This window comes from Mustelus asterias, chromosome 12 (genome assembly GCF_964213995.1).
Source record: "Mustelus asterias chromosome 12, sMusAst1.hap1.1, whole genome shotgun sequence".
NCBI classification, from domain to species: domain Eukaryota; kingdom Metazoa; phylum Chordata; class Chondrichthyes; order Carcharhiniformes; family Triakidae; genus Mustelus; species Mustelus asterias.
In genome coordinates, this window is record NC_135812.1 from 21346563 (window position 1) to 21360044 (window position 13482).

A 13482-nucleotide genomic window follows, 5' to 3' on the forward strand; every position below is an offset into this window, starting at 1 on the left:
TGAGCTACCAAATGCTCAAAGTTGTGGCTTAGGGCTTTAACATAGAAGCAAGAAAGGGCGGTGGGTGTCATGTAGTGCAAGTAAAAGCAAATGATCTTGATTTGAGTTGAACGCAGGGTAAAATATAAGCTTTAATGGAGCAATGTGCTAAGATTCTACAGCTCTGGATTAAAAGCTTCATATCACAGCCAGGGAGAGACAGAATGAATATCTGGGAGTTAGAGGGTATTTTTGGTTTTGCTGATGAGCTGGATGAGATATTGATTCCTTACAGTCTTTATGTTGGCTACACAGTTAGAAATGGTGACAACAGCCATAGAGGGAAATTATGGGAGAGAGCTAATTATCATCTGTAAGTATGCATCCGTATTCAAAGAAAAAGACTAGGATGTGCCAGGAATTTATAGCCCAATTAGTCTTATTTCAGTTAAGGATAAACTACAAAAATATCTCAAAGTACTTGGAGAAATGTATGTCAGCACAGATTTCTGACAGGCTTGTCATGTAAGGCTTGACTAACCTTCGCTATTTCTTTGAATGCACTGGATGTGTTTTATATGGATTTTCAAAAAAACATTTGCTACGGCACAACTGATGGACCAAAATAATTGTCCATGGAATAAAGGTGGATGTGGCTAAATGCCACATAGTGAAGAATTGAAAGTAGAAAGCAGAAGCTATGTGTAAAGGGAAGGAAGATGGGGTTAATGATATTGTATTCTGGTTTTCTGGTTGGAGTCACTGTATGCATAACTTTCCCGGACGTTGGGAATGAAGAGGCAATCTTGAAGTTTGTTGATAACAATTTTGAGGACGTGGCAAAATGTGGTACGGTTACAAAAGGTTATGGGAGAGTTAAATATGGCGGCATTTTGGGGCTGGGTGAATATATCTAATTCCCATAGGCAAGATGCTGGAAAGGCTGTTTAGTTACTGTAGAAATATCCTATAGCATTCTAATGTTTTAATACTGATGACCTGACAGTAACATTTGATTTGACTTCCTGTCCAGAGGTTATGAGTACCTGGTTCTTATTTGGGTCGATACTTGCCCACATGGAGGGAGTGAATCTTCCCTCAAACCTGGCTGACCACTCTAGGTTCCCTCTAGGCTGTCAGTCAGGCAATGGAGAATCAAAGGAGTGGGAATCGGGGAGATGGAGAGAGTTAAAATGGAGACTGGAGGAAGAAAGCTTATCAAACGGATACTTGTGGTGATTTGGAATTCCCACTTGCTCGTCACATGGAGCTGTGAGCCAGAATTCTCCAACCGTTCATGTCCAGCTGCTGCTGCCAGCAAGGACGTAGAATATGGAGCTCAGCCAAATCTCCGTTCACTGCAGCGGGACCAGAGAATCTTGCTGGTGTGAACGGCTGGAGAATCCCACCTTTTTTTTTTAAGCTTGCTTTGTCTCAAAGCTGCTTTATCGACTTATCAGATGAAGGCAATGATTCTCTGCAATGTAAGTAGCACCTGAATTGATCCATGTCAATTAACAACTAATAGTGGACCTCGGAATTTCATGAGTGCATTTACACACATTACTAATATTGCACAGTGTGACTTTACTCAAACGTGTTATTGCACTCATGAGACTATAGGGCTAATTTCTGTAAAATAAAATGCAGTGAATTGCCTCTCTCCAATGCTAATTATTCATCTTTGTTTCAATTCAGAATGTCTTTCTCATCAAACTTGAACCATTATGGGATGTTCCATGTTGCTAGTGTGAGCGATGTGTTGCTCGATACTGCTTTCACTCCACCATGCCAGCGTATGGGGGCAATGGTCGCCTTTCGCACCTTTGAAGATTTTGTCAGGTAAGATTGCATGCACTTTTTATTTCAAAAACTTGAACTTCTAACTTTTCTATCTGAGTAACGTAGCATTATTCAAATTATATTAGGGATGAGATTGCAAAACCCATTTTTTTTTTAAAGAAAAGGGGGCATAAGGCTTCTGAAGTTTTGAGTTGCTGGCTTTTTAATTGAATATCTTTTACAAGAACTGCATGGGGTGGCACAGTGGTTAGCACTGCTGCCTCACAGCACTAGGGACCTGGGTTCGATTCCTGGCTTGGATCACTGTCTGTGTGGAGTCTGCATGTTCTCCCCGTGTCTGCGTGGGTTTCCTCCGGGTGCTCCAATTTCCTCCCACACTCCAAAAGACACGCTGGTTAGGTGCATTGGCCATGCTAAAATTCCCTTTCAGTGTACCCAAACAGGCGCCAGAGTGTGGCAACTAGGGGATTTTCACAGTAACTTCACTGCAGTGTTAATGTAAGCCTACTTATGACACTAATTAAATAATCTTTAAAACTTAAAAAAAACTTTGTTGCAGGATGTCAAACCTTGTAAATCACTAGTTTTAAGCAGGGTGATTGGTTGATTTTGAATTACGTGTTAAAACACATTGTATGGCAGTGGATTTCACATGTGGTCAACTTATGAGACAAATTTAAAACTTCTTATTGTGAATCACTGCCACAAACTTTTATCCTTCCAATCTGTGGTTGGGACAGGTTAGTACTGGGGGAGGATGGGGTCCTTGCTCACTCGGAGCAAAGTTTAGATCTAAACTTCCATCCAATAGAGGTACCATCACGTGAAGTCAATTTTGAGTTCAAATCCCTGAGATCAAAGGCTAGCATTTAATCTGCTGCGTTATCCATTTTCTCACTGCTTGCTCTTTTAACTAAATATACACTATATCTGGCAGAAAATATTTTTGATCATGGGAATCGATGGTTCATAATTACCAAAAGAAACATGAAATCAGCCAGGACTGTGTAGCATTTCAACCCTAAAGAGAGTTCACTGTGTGTTGGTGAATTTGTTCAGACCTGTTTCTATGGTTTATTCTGTACTTTGATCTCTTTGATGTATTATTGACTTGTAACACACTCAGGAGGACATGCAGGAGCCTGTGGAGTAGCCTTTGGTCACTGATGAAGCTTGTGAACTGACCATTGCTGTGTCTCAACATTTTCTAAGTACCAGCTCCTCTTTAAGAGTTTTGAATTCTGGAACATGTGACCAACTCGATGTACTTCTGTACTTTCAGAAACTTTCAAGATGTGACGAGCTGCTTTTCTGACTCACCACCTCCAAGCCCCACCTTTCCTGAATCAGGACATGCCTCGCTGTATGATGAAGATGACAACAAAGTAAGTGGCATAAGCTTGGGACAAAAGGCAGATGGAGCATCAGATAGCTAATGAGCTAAGCTCCTGGGAGGGTGGTGGGATCTTACTGGCTCGTCCCGGGAATCAGTCGGGATCATGCCCGGTTTTTCGCCTCCCACGATCTTACCAGCCCTGTTTTGGCAAAATTGACTTCATGCTCAGAAGGGGCGCAAAGCCGATTCAAATATTTATGACACAATTACCATGTTATTAGTGAGTCCCGGACACTATTGTCCAGGCTCACTTGCACTTATCTGTTCACTGGTCGAGATCTTCAAATGCTGCAGATTTCCTGCTTATCATAAACGTTACTCACAGGTTAAATCCCAAAATTTGGTATGGTATGTGAAGCTATGCTTGAGGATCAGTTTCCTTTTTACTCAGATGGGGGTGTTGCTGGTGTTAAAACGGGCATGTTTATGAGTTGTGTGTCAGATTTGATGGCCTTTTGGCACAGCTTTGATGTGCAGATGTTGAATAGGAAATAATATTTTGGAGAGTTTGCAGTAAAATCAAATTTGGATGACAGAGTGAAAGCGCAACATGTATAACTAGTGGTGTAACTGAACTGAGCTTAGCACAGGAACTGGATCCAAAAGAAATCACCTTGCATTTGTTACCTTGATGAATGTACTTTCTTTGCAGCCAGCTAAAGCCGCCTGTCTACTTGATAGTGCCTGCTGCAGATGCCAATCGAGAGAGCAATAGTTTTTCATTCCCAATACCATTCTGATAAACCTGCCTCTGGCCTTCCCCCAGTTTCTGTTTTGGGGCATGAAGAGTTCACTCTGGAGGTTTTGTGTCTCAAATGATGACAAGGGTCCAGTCTAGAAAGGTGGTAAAATTGGGGTTCTAGGTAGGGGGTGGAAAACGAGAGCAAATGGATAATCTCTCAGATTCTTTTAGTTGTATGAAAAAGAAAGCAACAGTCTTAAGAGGAAAATTATCTTTATGGTGGTGGAGATGGAGGCATCTTGAAAATCCTCATGAAAAAGCACAAGGGAAAATCCTTTGTCATCAGCAGTAACACTTAAAGCCTGATTGCTTGCTGTTGAAATAAATTGAAAGCTTTTCCTAGCTGCATCGGACATGTTGAAGAGTTTTAAGCAGTTGAAACTTCTACCACTGCCATGTGCCTAGTGTCTGGTACCTTTTCTACATATTATAAAGTGTCTTGGAATTTAGTGTTAATTTATAAAGCCAAAAGAATCTCCAAATAAACTAATTGGTGCTGGAACTGTGCACTCTTAACAGTTTTATTTCCTTGGCTTCCCTTAGATGGGTTTCCTGGTTTTTCTGATTTTTGTTTGGTTTTGGGATAGTATGCTGGGATATATATGCCTGTTTTGTGCACTCCTTCTCTGAGCTGTGAATGAGTCTTGCTGATGTGGGCTGAAGATTCTAGATGATTTGAGTAAGTCTGGAAAACAACGTCTCGATTGGGAGACAACACCAATATCTATGAGTTTAGGGGAGGCGATGTCCGAGTGGTATTATCGCTAGACAATCCAGAAACTCGGCTAATGTTCTGGGGACCTATGTTCGAATCCTGCCATGGCAGATTGTGGAATTTGAATTCAATAAAAAAAATCTGGAATTAAGAACCTACTGATGACCATGAAACCATTGTCGATTGTTGGAAAATCTCATCTGGTTTACTAATGTCCTTTAGGGAAGCAAATTTGCCATCCTTACCTGTTTGGTCTATATCTGACTCCAGAGCCACAGCAATTGTTGACTCTCAACTGCCCTCTGAAATGGCCTAGCAAACTACTTGGTTTCAAGAGCAACTAGGGATGGGCAATAAATGCTGGCCAGCCAGTGACGCCCATGTCCCACGAATGAATTAAATAAAAAATCAGCAGAGAAATAGTGTTTTTTTTTTAAAATTTGATTTATTATTTTCACATGTATTAGTAGACAGTGAAAAGTATTGTTTCTTGTGCGCTGTTCATAGCATTGGTGACAATGATGGTTTTCAGGACCTGGAGAGTTTCCCCTTGATTTAATTCTGAATGTTGCACATATCGTTCAGCTATTTACATGGCTGTATCACATCAATCAATTAGACCTGCGTGTGGTCGTCTTCTCTTTTACAGTAGTACTTGGGTGCAAACAGGGTATCCATCACACCTCTGGTGAAGATGCAGCGTAGGCAGCTGTGATGAAATACCAGGCCTGTCTGTTTCCATACGTTTGTCATGACATTGTTTAAACCCAATCCAATCGCTTCTTTCCCTGCCCTTCTCTGCTACACACCATTTTTTGTTCTAATTTGCAGAGTATGAGAGATGAACCTATTCATATCCTCAATGTGGCTATCAAGATTGACAATGACACTGATGACGATGCCCTGGTGACAATGTTTGGAGAGTTCATGCACTCCATGGTGAGTACAAGTATTCAATCCACTTCATTTTATGCTGTGAAATGTGGATAAATATGAGGTTATTCACTTTGGTGTCAAAAATAGGAAGGCAGATTATTATTTGAATGGGTGTAAATTGAGAGAGGTGGATACTCAGCAAGCCCTTGGTATCCTCGTGTGTCAGTCGCTGAAAGTAAGCGTGCAGGTACAGCAGGCAGTAAAGAAGATAAATGCTATGTTGGCCTTGATAGCCAGAGGATTTGAGTATGGGAATAGGGATGTCTTACTGCAATTGTATAGGGTGTTGCTGAGACCACACTTGGAGTATTGTGTGAAATTTTAGTGTCCTTATCTGAGGAAGGATGTCCTTGCTGTAGAGAGAGTGCAGCAAAGGTTTACCAAGTTGATTCCTGGGATGGTGAAGTTCGAATCCCACCATGGCAGATGGTGAAATCTGAATTCAATAAAAATCTGGAATTTAAAAGTCTAATGACCATGAAAACATTGTAGATTGTCATAAAAACCCATCTGGTTCACTAATGTCCTTTAGGGAAGGAAATCTGCTGTCCTTCCTGGTCTGACCTACATGTGACTCTAGACCCACAGCAATGTGGTTGACTCTTTAATGCCCTCTGAAATGGCCTAGCAAGCCACTTAGTTCTAGGGCAATTAGGGATGATAAATGCTGGCCCAGTCAGCGATGCCCACATCCCATGAATGAATAAATTTTAATAAATGCTCATGATATCGAATAGCCATTTGGTAGCAGAGGCTGGCTAATGTCCATTGAACCTTATTCATCAACCTTCAAAAGAAAAGAATAAATTTGGTGTGGAAGGGTGCGAGAAGCTTTTGTTGTTGCGATACATTGTGAGGAAGTGTGATAAAATGTGGTTTTATGCCTTTGATGTTGTCAAAGGAAATGCCCTGAACACAGTAAGACATGGAGATTGAAAAGACATGGTAAATGAGAATTTGAGATCTTGTTTACTTACCTACATTTCCAATATTCTTTGTGAGCTGAAGATGTTGCCAGCAGCTATGTCAGGTCACCTGTCCTCCCTCCATCAAGGATAAGTGAAGAGCCGTGAGTAGGAGAGGATCTTCTGAAATATTATAACTCAAGTTTAATATTTCTAATTACTTCTTGGGTTGGTTAGATGAAAAAGGAAATGGCTTTTTGGGCTTCGTGGCCTTGTCAATGTTGTGATGATCTTGTAAAATTTTGAGACACAAGTGTTTGGTCATGACATCTGAGAGATTTGTGGGTACACATTTTCACCTGGTCAGTGTCCTACATGGAGAGTCTGTAGTGTGAGGGAGTCAGTGCAGACTAATCATTTCAATTTTTTTTGACAAAGTGAAGTTCAGTGTTTGGATGACATTTTGCATGATTAGGTCATTTACGTTACATGAACAGCAAACTTCCTGTAGGATTTATGACCTGTCAAGGTCCAAGAAATAAATAAGAAAGGAACCTATTTGAAAAATAGAACCAATGTTCTAGAACAAAACCCTAATTAATCATTGTTTATTATTAATAGAAGACTTCCTCCATGTTCCAAGAGGTTTCAATACACTGGGTACTGTAGCGTGGTGGTGATGTTGCTTGTCTAATATTGCAGAGACCTGCACCCCTAATCCAGAGAGTTCAAATTTGACCATGATGGTTTGAAATTTCAAATTGGTTTAATTTTTAAAAAAAACCTGGAAATGAAAAACTGGAATCATTTGTGACTATGGAGCTATCAGATTTTTGTAACAACCCACTTGATTAACTCATGCCCTTTAGAGAAGGAACCTGGAATCCTTGTCTGACCTGTATGTGACACTGGTCTGACACCAATGTAATGCACTCTTAACTGCCCTCTGAAATAGCCTGGCAAGCTACTTCGTTGTACCATACCTGCAGCAGTTCAAAAATATGGTCCATTACTAGGGTAATGTGGTCCAATGTGGAATCGGATATAATTGTTAGCCTTGCCTGCTTTCCACATATTCTAAGGATAAATGTAAAATGTTTAAATTTACACTTGCAAGGTGCCTTTAATGGAATGAAACATTGGATCCAAAATGGGAGAAGAGTTGGGGAGTTGATCAAGGTTGTGGTCAAATAAAGAAATAGAGGTGACGTTTGAAGCTGGGGGAAAAGTGTAGAAAAGTAGAGAGGTTTAGAAGGCACATGCACAAAAGGCCAAACAGAAACACTGGAAGATGTCGGCTGGACTGTAGAGCAAGAGAAGTAGGAAATCACAGTCAGAGGATGCAGAGAAGCAATAGATAGTTTTCTAAATTAAGATAACTATTTGGTAAGCAGTACACTGGAGATGGGTTGTCTATGGAAGTCGTCAAGGCTGAAGTTATTGGTGAATGGAACTCAGAATGGGTTAAAACGTCAGCGGGGGAGTGTCAAATGTTTTGCAGTGAATTTACACAGCATTCTGCAATGCAGTTCTAGTGTCTTTGGCTGACTAGTGTCATTGGTCCAACCTAACCAACAAAATGCTGGTGGTAATGGCAGTGGGACTTTGTGTTGAACCAGCTTCCCATGTGAACATTGACCAATATGCTCTATCCTGGAAGCACCATTCTTGCTGGTATATAGTTTCATGGGTATTGGTAGCTTTCGTGTACCTTATTCAGGTGCTTCGTGAAAACATACAATGTTTTGACCTCAATACTTTGGTAGCAAATTCCACAAACTTACCCCTCTCTGCGTGACAAACTTTCTCCTCATTTCTGTCCTAAGCAGTCTACCTTGTATCCTGAGACAGTGACCCTTGGTTCTGGACACCCCTACTAACGGGAGCATCCTTCTTGCATCTATCTTGTCTAGTCCTGCTAGAATTTAATAGGTTTCTATGAGATCCACCCCACTGCCATTCTTCTAAACTCCAGCAAATACAATACTACCGACTCAATCTCTCCTCATATGCCAGTCTTGCTATCCCAGGAATCAGTCTGGTAAACCTTCTCTGCACTTCCTCTAGAGCAAGAACATCCTTCCTCCTATAAGGAGACCAAAACTGCACACACTATTCCAGGCATGACCTCACCAAGGCCCTGTCTAATTGCATCAAGACATCACTGCTCCTGTACTTGAACCCTCTCGCTATGAAGGCCAACATACTATTTGCCTTTTTTATTACCTGCTGCACCTGCATGCTAACCTTCAGTGACTGGTGTATAAGGTCTCATTGCACATTCCCCTCTCCTAATGTATGGCCATTCAGAAAGTAATCTGCCTTCCCATTCTTGCTACCAAAGTGAATAATAAACATTTATCTAAATTATACCATCCTTCTCACAGCTCAGCCTCCCAACCAGCTTTGTGTCATCTGCAAATGTGGAGATATTTTTAGTTCCCTCATCTGAATCATTAGTGTGTATATATTTGATCCCTGCTGTACCCCACTAGTCACTAGTTGATTCCTATTCTGTATCCTGTCTGTCAGCCAGTTTTCTTTCTATCTCAATACACTATCCCCAATCTCAAGCACTTGAATTTTACACACTAAACCACATCCTCTGCTCCCCCTCATCAACTCTACTAGTTACATCTCGAAGAATTTCGGTAGATTTGTCAAGCATGATTTCCCTTTCATAAATTCATGCTGACTCTGTCCAAGTGTTTTGCTATAAAATCTTCGATGGGTTCTAGAATTTTCCCCACTACCGATGTCATGCTTATGGTCTATAATTCCCTGTTTTCTCTCTACCTCCCTTTTTAAATAGTGGGGTTACATTAGCTACCTTCCAACCTGCAGGAACTGTTCCAAAGTCAATAGAATCTTGGAAGATGATCACCAAGCACTATTTTTCGGGCCACTTGAGTACACTGGGATGTAAATTTTCAGGCCTTGGGGATTTACTGGCCTTCAATCCCATCAGTTTCCCCAACACCATTTCAACACTAATACTGATCTCCTTCAGTTCCTCCCTCACACTAAACTCCATGTTCACTAAAGATTCATGTCTTCCTTTATGAAGACAGAGCCGAAGTATATATTCAGTTGGTCAGCCATTTCTTTGTTCCCCGTTATAAGTTCCTGTTTTTTGACAGTAAAGGATTCGTCTTCACCAATCCTTTTCTCCTCACATACCTATAGAAACTTTTACAGTCAGTTTTTATGTTCCTTGCAAGCTTACTCTTGTACTCTATTATCATGTCGGAGTCTAATTTTGTTCCTCCTTGAAAACTACCTTTTTAACCAAACTTTTGTTCATTTTAACCACTATTTGCTTCTGTAACTTTTGCTGTATAATGCTCCTGTGAAATGTCTTGAGGTGTTTTGCTCAGTAAAATCACAATATAAAAACAAGCTGTCATTACCATTCATTTCCAAATACAAGTGTTTCCTAGTCGAACTCACAATTGTAGTAATCACTCCCACAGACCCTCAACTAAGATATATTACCTCAGCGTTGATCGGACAATTGGATCTGGATCTTTTTAGTCTATATAATTTAGAACTGACACCAAGTGCTGCTTTTGCCGGTCTGCCAAGAAGCTCATCTGCTGCTGCGTGAAGCACATACTTTAAAGATTAGTTGAGAAACTTCATGATGTGGTGTTTTTCTCTTGCAGAGATCAATTCTGTTTGACCATGGTATCCGTCGCCTGACCTTCCTTGTGGCTCAGAAGGTACAGTCTCATCTCTTTCATCAAACCATTACCATCTATTTCCAAAAAACATAAATCAATTACAAAGTGGATTACACAAAATTTAAAGTCTAATTTAGTTTGGTGAATTCCTTAATCCAAACCCATCTGTAATAATGGGACATCAGTGTTGTCCGTTCTGTGCAATTTGTCTTAAGGTGGCTCTGCCCAATATTTTGCACATGCTGTGCTGTTATTCAGTAACATAGAATAATCTTGCATGAGCTGCTGGAAAAAAATAATAGGATGCGGGGAAAATATTCGGAAATTAATTACTTTTTTTTTTTTAATTCTGTTTAAAACTCAGCAAAGTTGAGGCTTTGATCAGCTTTTTCTTTGCCTCTTTCCGGAAGATGCAGTGGTAATCGAGGTACATGACTAACAATGAGAAGTGTTTTTGCATTCACTCTAGCACAGCTGACGTCAGGACATAAGAAATAGGAGCCAGAGTTGACCATTCAGCCCCTTGGCTCTGTTCTGCCAAAGTCCCTCCCTAACAGCACTATGGGTGTACCTACACCACATGGACTGCAGTGGCTCAAGAAGGCAGCTCACCACCGCCTCTTTGAGGGCAATTAAGGTTGGCAATGAATGCTGGCCTAGCCAGCGAAGCCCACATGCATTAAATGAATTTTTAAAAACTACGCCCGTGGAAGATCATGTTTCAACTTCACTTTTCTGCCCCCTTTCCATATCCCTTGACTCCTTGAGACACCAAAAATCTGTTACCAATTTTAATTTGCTCAACAATGAAACACTCATGACCCTCTGGGCTAGAAAATTACTAAGATTCACAACCCTCTCAATGAAGGAATTTCTTATCGTCTCATTCCTAAATGATCAACTCTTTATCCTGCCCTGTTCAAATGTACATCATCCAGTCATAACTCCCTATTTGTAAGTTGTTTTTTTGAGATGAGTAACTCACCACCTGACTCCCCGGAGCCTGTCCACCATATACAAGGCACAAATCAGGAGTCTGATGGAATACTTTCAGGTTTCTTGGATGGGTGTGACTCCCAACAACACTTGACATGCTCAACACCATTGAGAACAAAGCAGCCTGCTTCATTGCCACGCCATCCACCAACTTGAACATTCACTTCCTCAACCACTGGCACACAGTGGCAGCAGTGTGTACTACATACAAAATGCACCGCAACAATTTGCCAAATCTCCTTTGATAGCAACTTTCAAAGCTGGGGCTGCTGCTATGCAAAAGGACATGAAAAGGAAGTTCATGGGAATACCACCACCTGTAAGATCCCCTCCAAGCCGTGCACCTTTCTAACTTGGAACTGTAACGTTGTTCTTCATTGTTGCTGGGTAAAAATCCTGGACCCCCAGCTCTTCCCAGCAGCACAGTGAGTGTACCTGCATCAGTTGGATTGCAGTGGTTCATGAGGTGGCTTGCCCAATGCCCTTTCAAGAGCAGCTGGGGATTGTTAACAAATGCTGGGCTTGTCGGCACCCACATTCAATGAAAGAACAAAAAAAGCTCCCTCTGCATTCCCAAACTCCCATCACAAGTTAAATGGAGGAGACGGTGGTGTAGTGGTAATGTCTCTGGACCAGTTCAGGGGATGTGGGTTCATACCCCACTGTGACCCCTGGTTGAATTTAAATTCAATCAATAAATCTGGAACATCAAGCTGGCCTCAGTAATGGTGACTATGACCACCATCACTGATTGTTGAAAAAAATCCACCTGGTTCACTAATGTCCTGTAAATAACCCGTGATCATCGTGACACAGCCGGCAGGTGTAAGATTTTCCACAGCATGATGCCTTGAGTTGGCAGGGGAAGGAGAAATGGGCGCAGTTGAGGAGTGGAGTTCCAGCCCCAGGCTCAGGCCTGGCCGCCTGATCTGATCTGCATGTGCTCCAGACCCACGGGAATGCAGTTGACTGTTAACTATCCCGTGAAATGGTCTAGCAGACCACTCAGTTCAGACCCTCTGCGTAGTGTGGTTTGGCTGCCACGGATCACAGTTTTGCCTAAAACATTCCTGAAAGTTGGCAGAGATTTCTTTAATCATTCGTGGGACATGGGCGTCGCTGGCCTGGCCAGCATTTATTGCCCATCCCATTGCTCACCTCATCACCTGCTGCAAAAAATAACTTGCCTTTTCCACCTGCTTTCATGACTTTTCTAATAAAATAATGGTGAATAAACAAGAAGTGTGCAGATCCACCAGATTTGAAAATGCCATTCTTGGTCTGAATGATGATGTTTAACAAGTGCTATTAAAATGTAAGCATTTTTACAATGTGGGATTTATGGGACAGAGCAGATTGAATTTTAAAATCCTCTTACTAACAGCTCGATCTTGTCCAACTCTTTTATTTTATCATAAAGGATTTCCGTAAACAGTGCAATTATGAGGTGGATCGGAGATTCCATGTAAGTAACCAAGGAGAATGGAATACCTTCTTGGGTATATTCTCCTCCTTTCATAAGTTTAATATCTGAATGCATTAGCCAATGGAGGAAAATGTACCCTGCCTCCAATCATACTTCCATGTTCTGACACCTGGTTGCTGTTTTCATCAGTTGTCATACATATGAAGTTTTGGGGCTAAGTAATCTCAAACTTGTTCAGTTATAATCATGCCATCGTAGATCATAAAAATTTTAATGGATTGGAGTCTTTGGAAAATGAATTTTCAGTGTGAGGATTTGCCTCCCTCAGAGAGCTTTTGCTTGGCGTCAATGACTTGACAGTGCCAACTTTGTGCAGTTCTGTGGATAGGGTGTCCTGGGAATAGAGCAACCATCCTAATGGTTTCCATGGTGTGATGCACAGTAAGATGGAACAAAGGAACTTGTCTTTTTGCAGCACCTTTTCATGCCCTCCAGATGTCCCAAAGCACTTTACAACAAATGAAGAACTTTTGATGTCTAGTCTTGATGAAATCTAGGGGAATGGGAGATAGTTTTCATGTAGCAGGATCCCAGAAATGATTATCAGATTGTGTTCAATTAGTTTGGTTGAGAGATAAATATTAGCCAAACACTTAACAAAATGCCGATGCCTTTCTTCGAGTAGTGTCAAGGAGTTTTTACATCCATGCAAAGATAGGGCCTCAGTTTAACATCTTACCTAACAGTGCAGCACTGAAGGAATGCCACACTGAAATAGCTATCGAAATTATGTGCTCAATTCTCAAATTGGACTTTAACCTACAACCTTCCCACTCAAAAATGATAGTACAATCCTAATACCTGTTTAAGCACACAAATTGACAGCTTTTCTTAATATATA

The 13482-nt window shown here is 41.1% G+C and overlaps 1 protein-coding gene across 1 annotated transcript in view; it reads left to right on the forward strand.

The window, feature by feature from the left end:
* acaca (acetyl-CoA carboxylase alpha) overlaps positions 1 to 13482 on the forward strand; it is a 267266-nt gene that overhangs the window by 102003 nt on the left and 151781 nt on the right. Inside the window, exons 30-34 of the mRNA XM_078224912.1 lie at positions 1678 to 1821; positions 3065 to 3167; positions 5467 to 5574; positions 10142 to 10198; positions 12576 to 12620. Of these exons, the coding sequence (XP_078081038.1) occupies positions 1678 to 1821; positions 3065 to 3167; positions 5467 to 5574; positions 10142 to 10198; positions 12576 to 12620 (457 nt within the window). The remainder of the gene's footprint in view (positions 1 to 1677; positions 1822 to 3064; positions 3168 to 5466; positions 5575 to 10141; positions 10199 to 12575; positions 12621 to 13482) is intronic.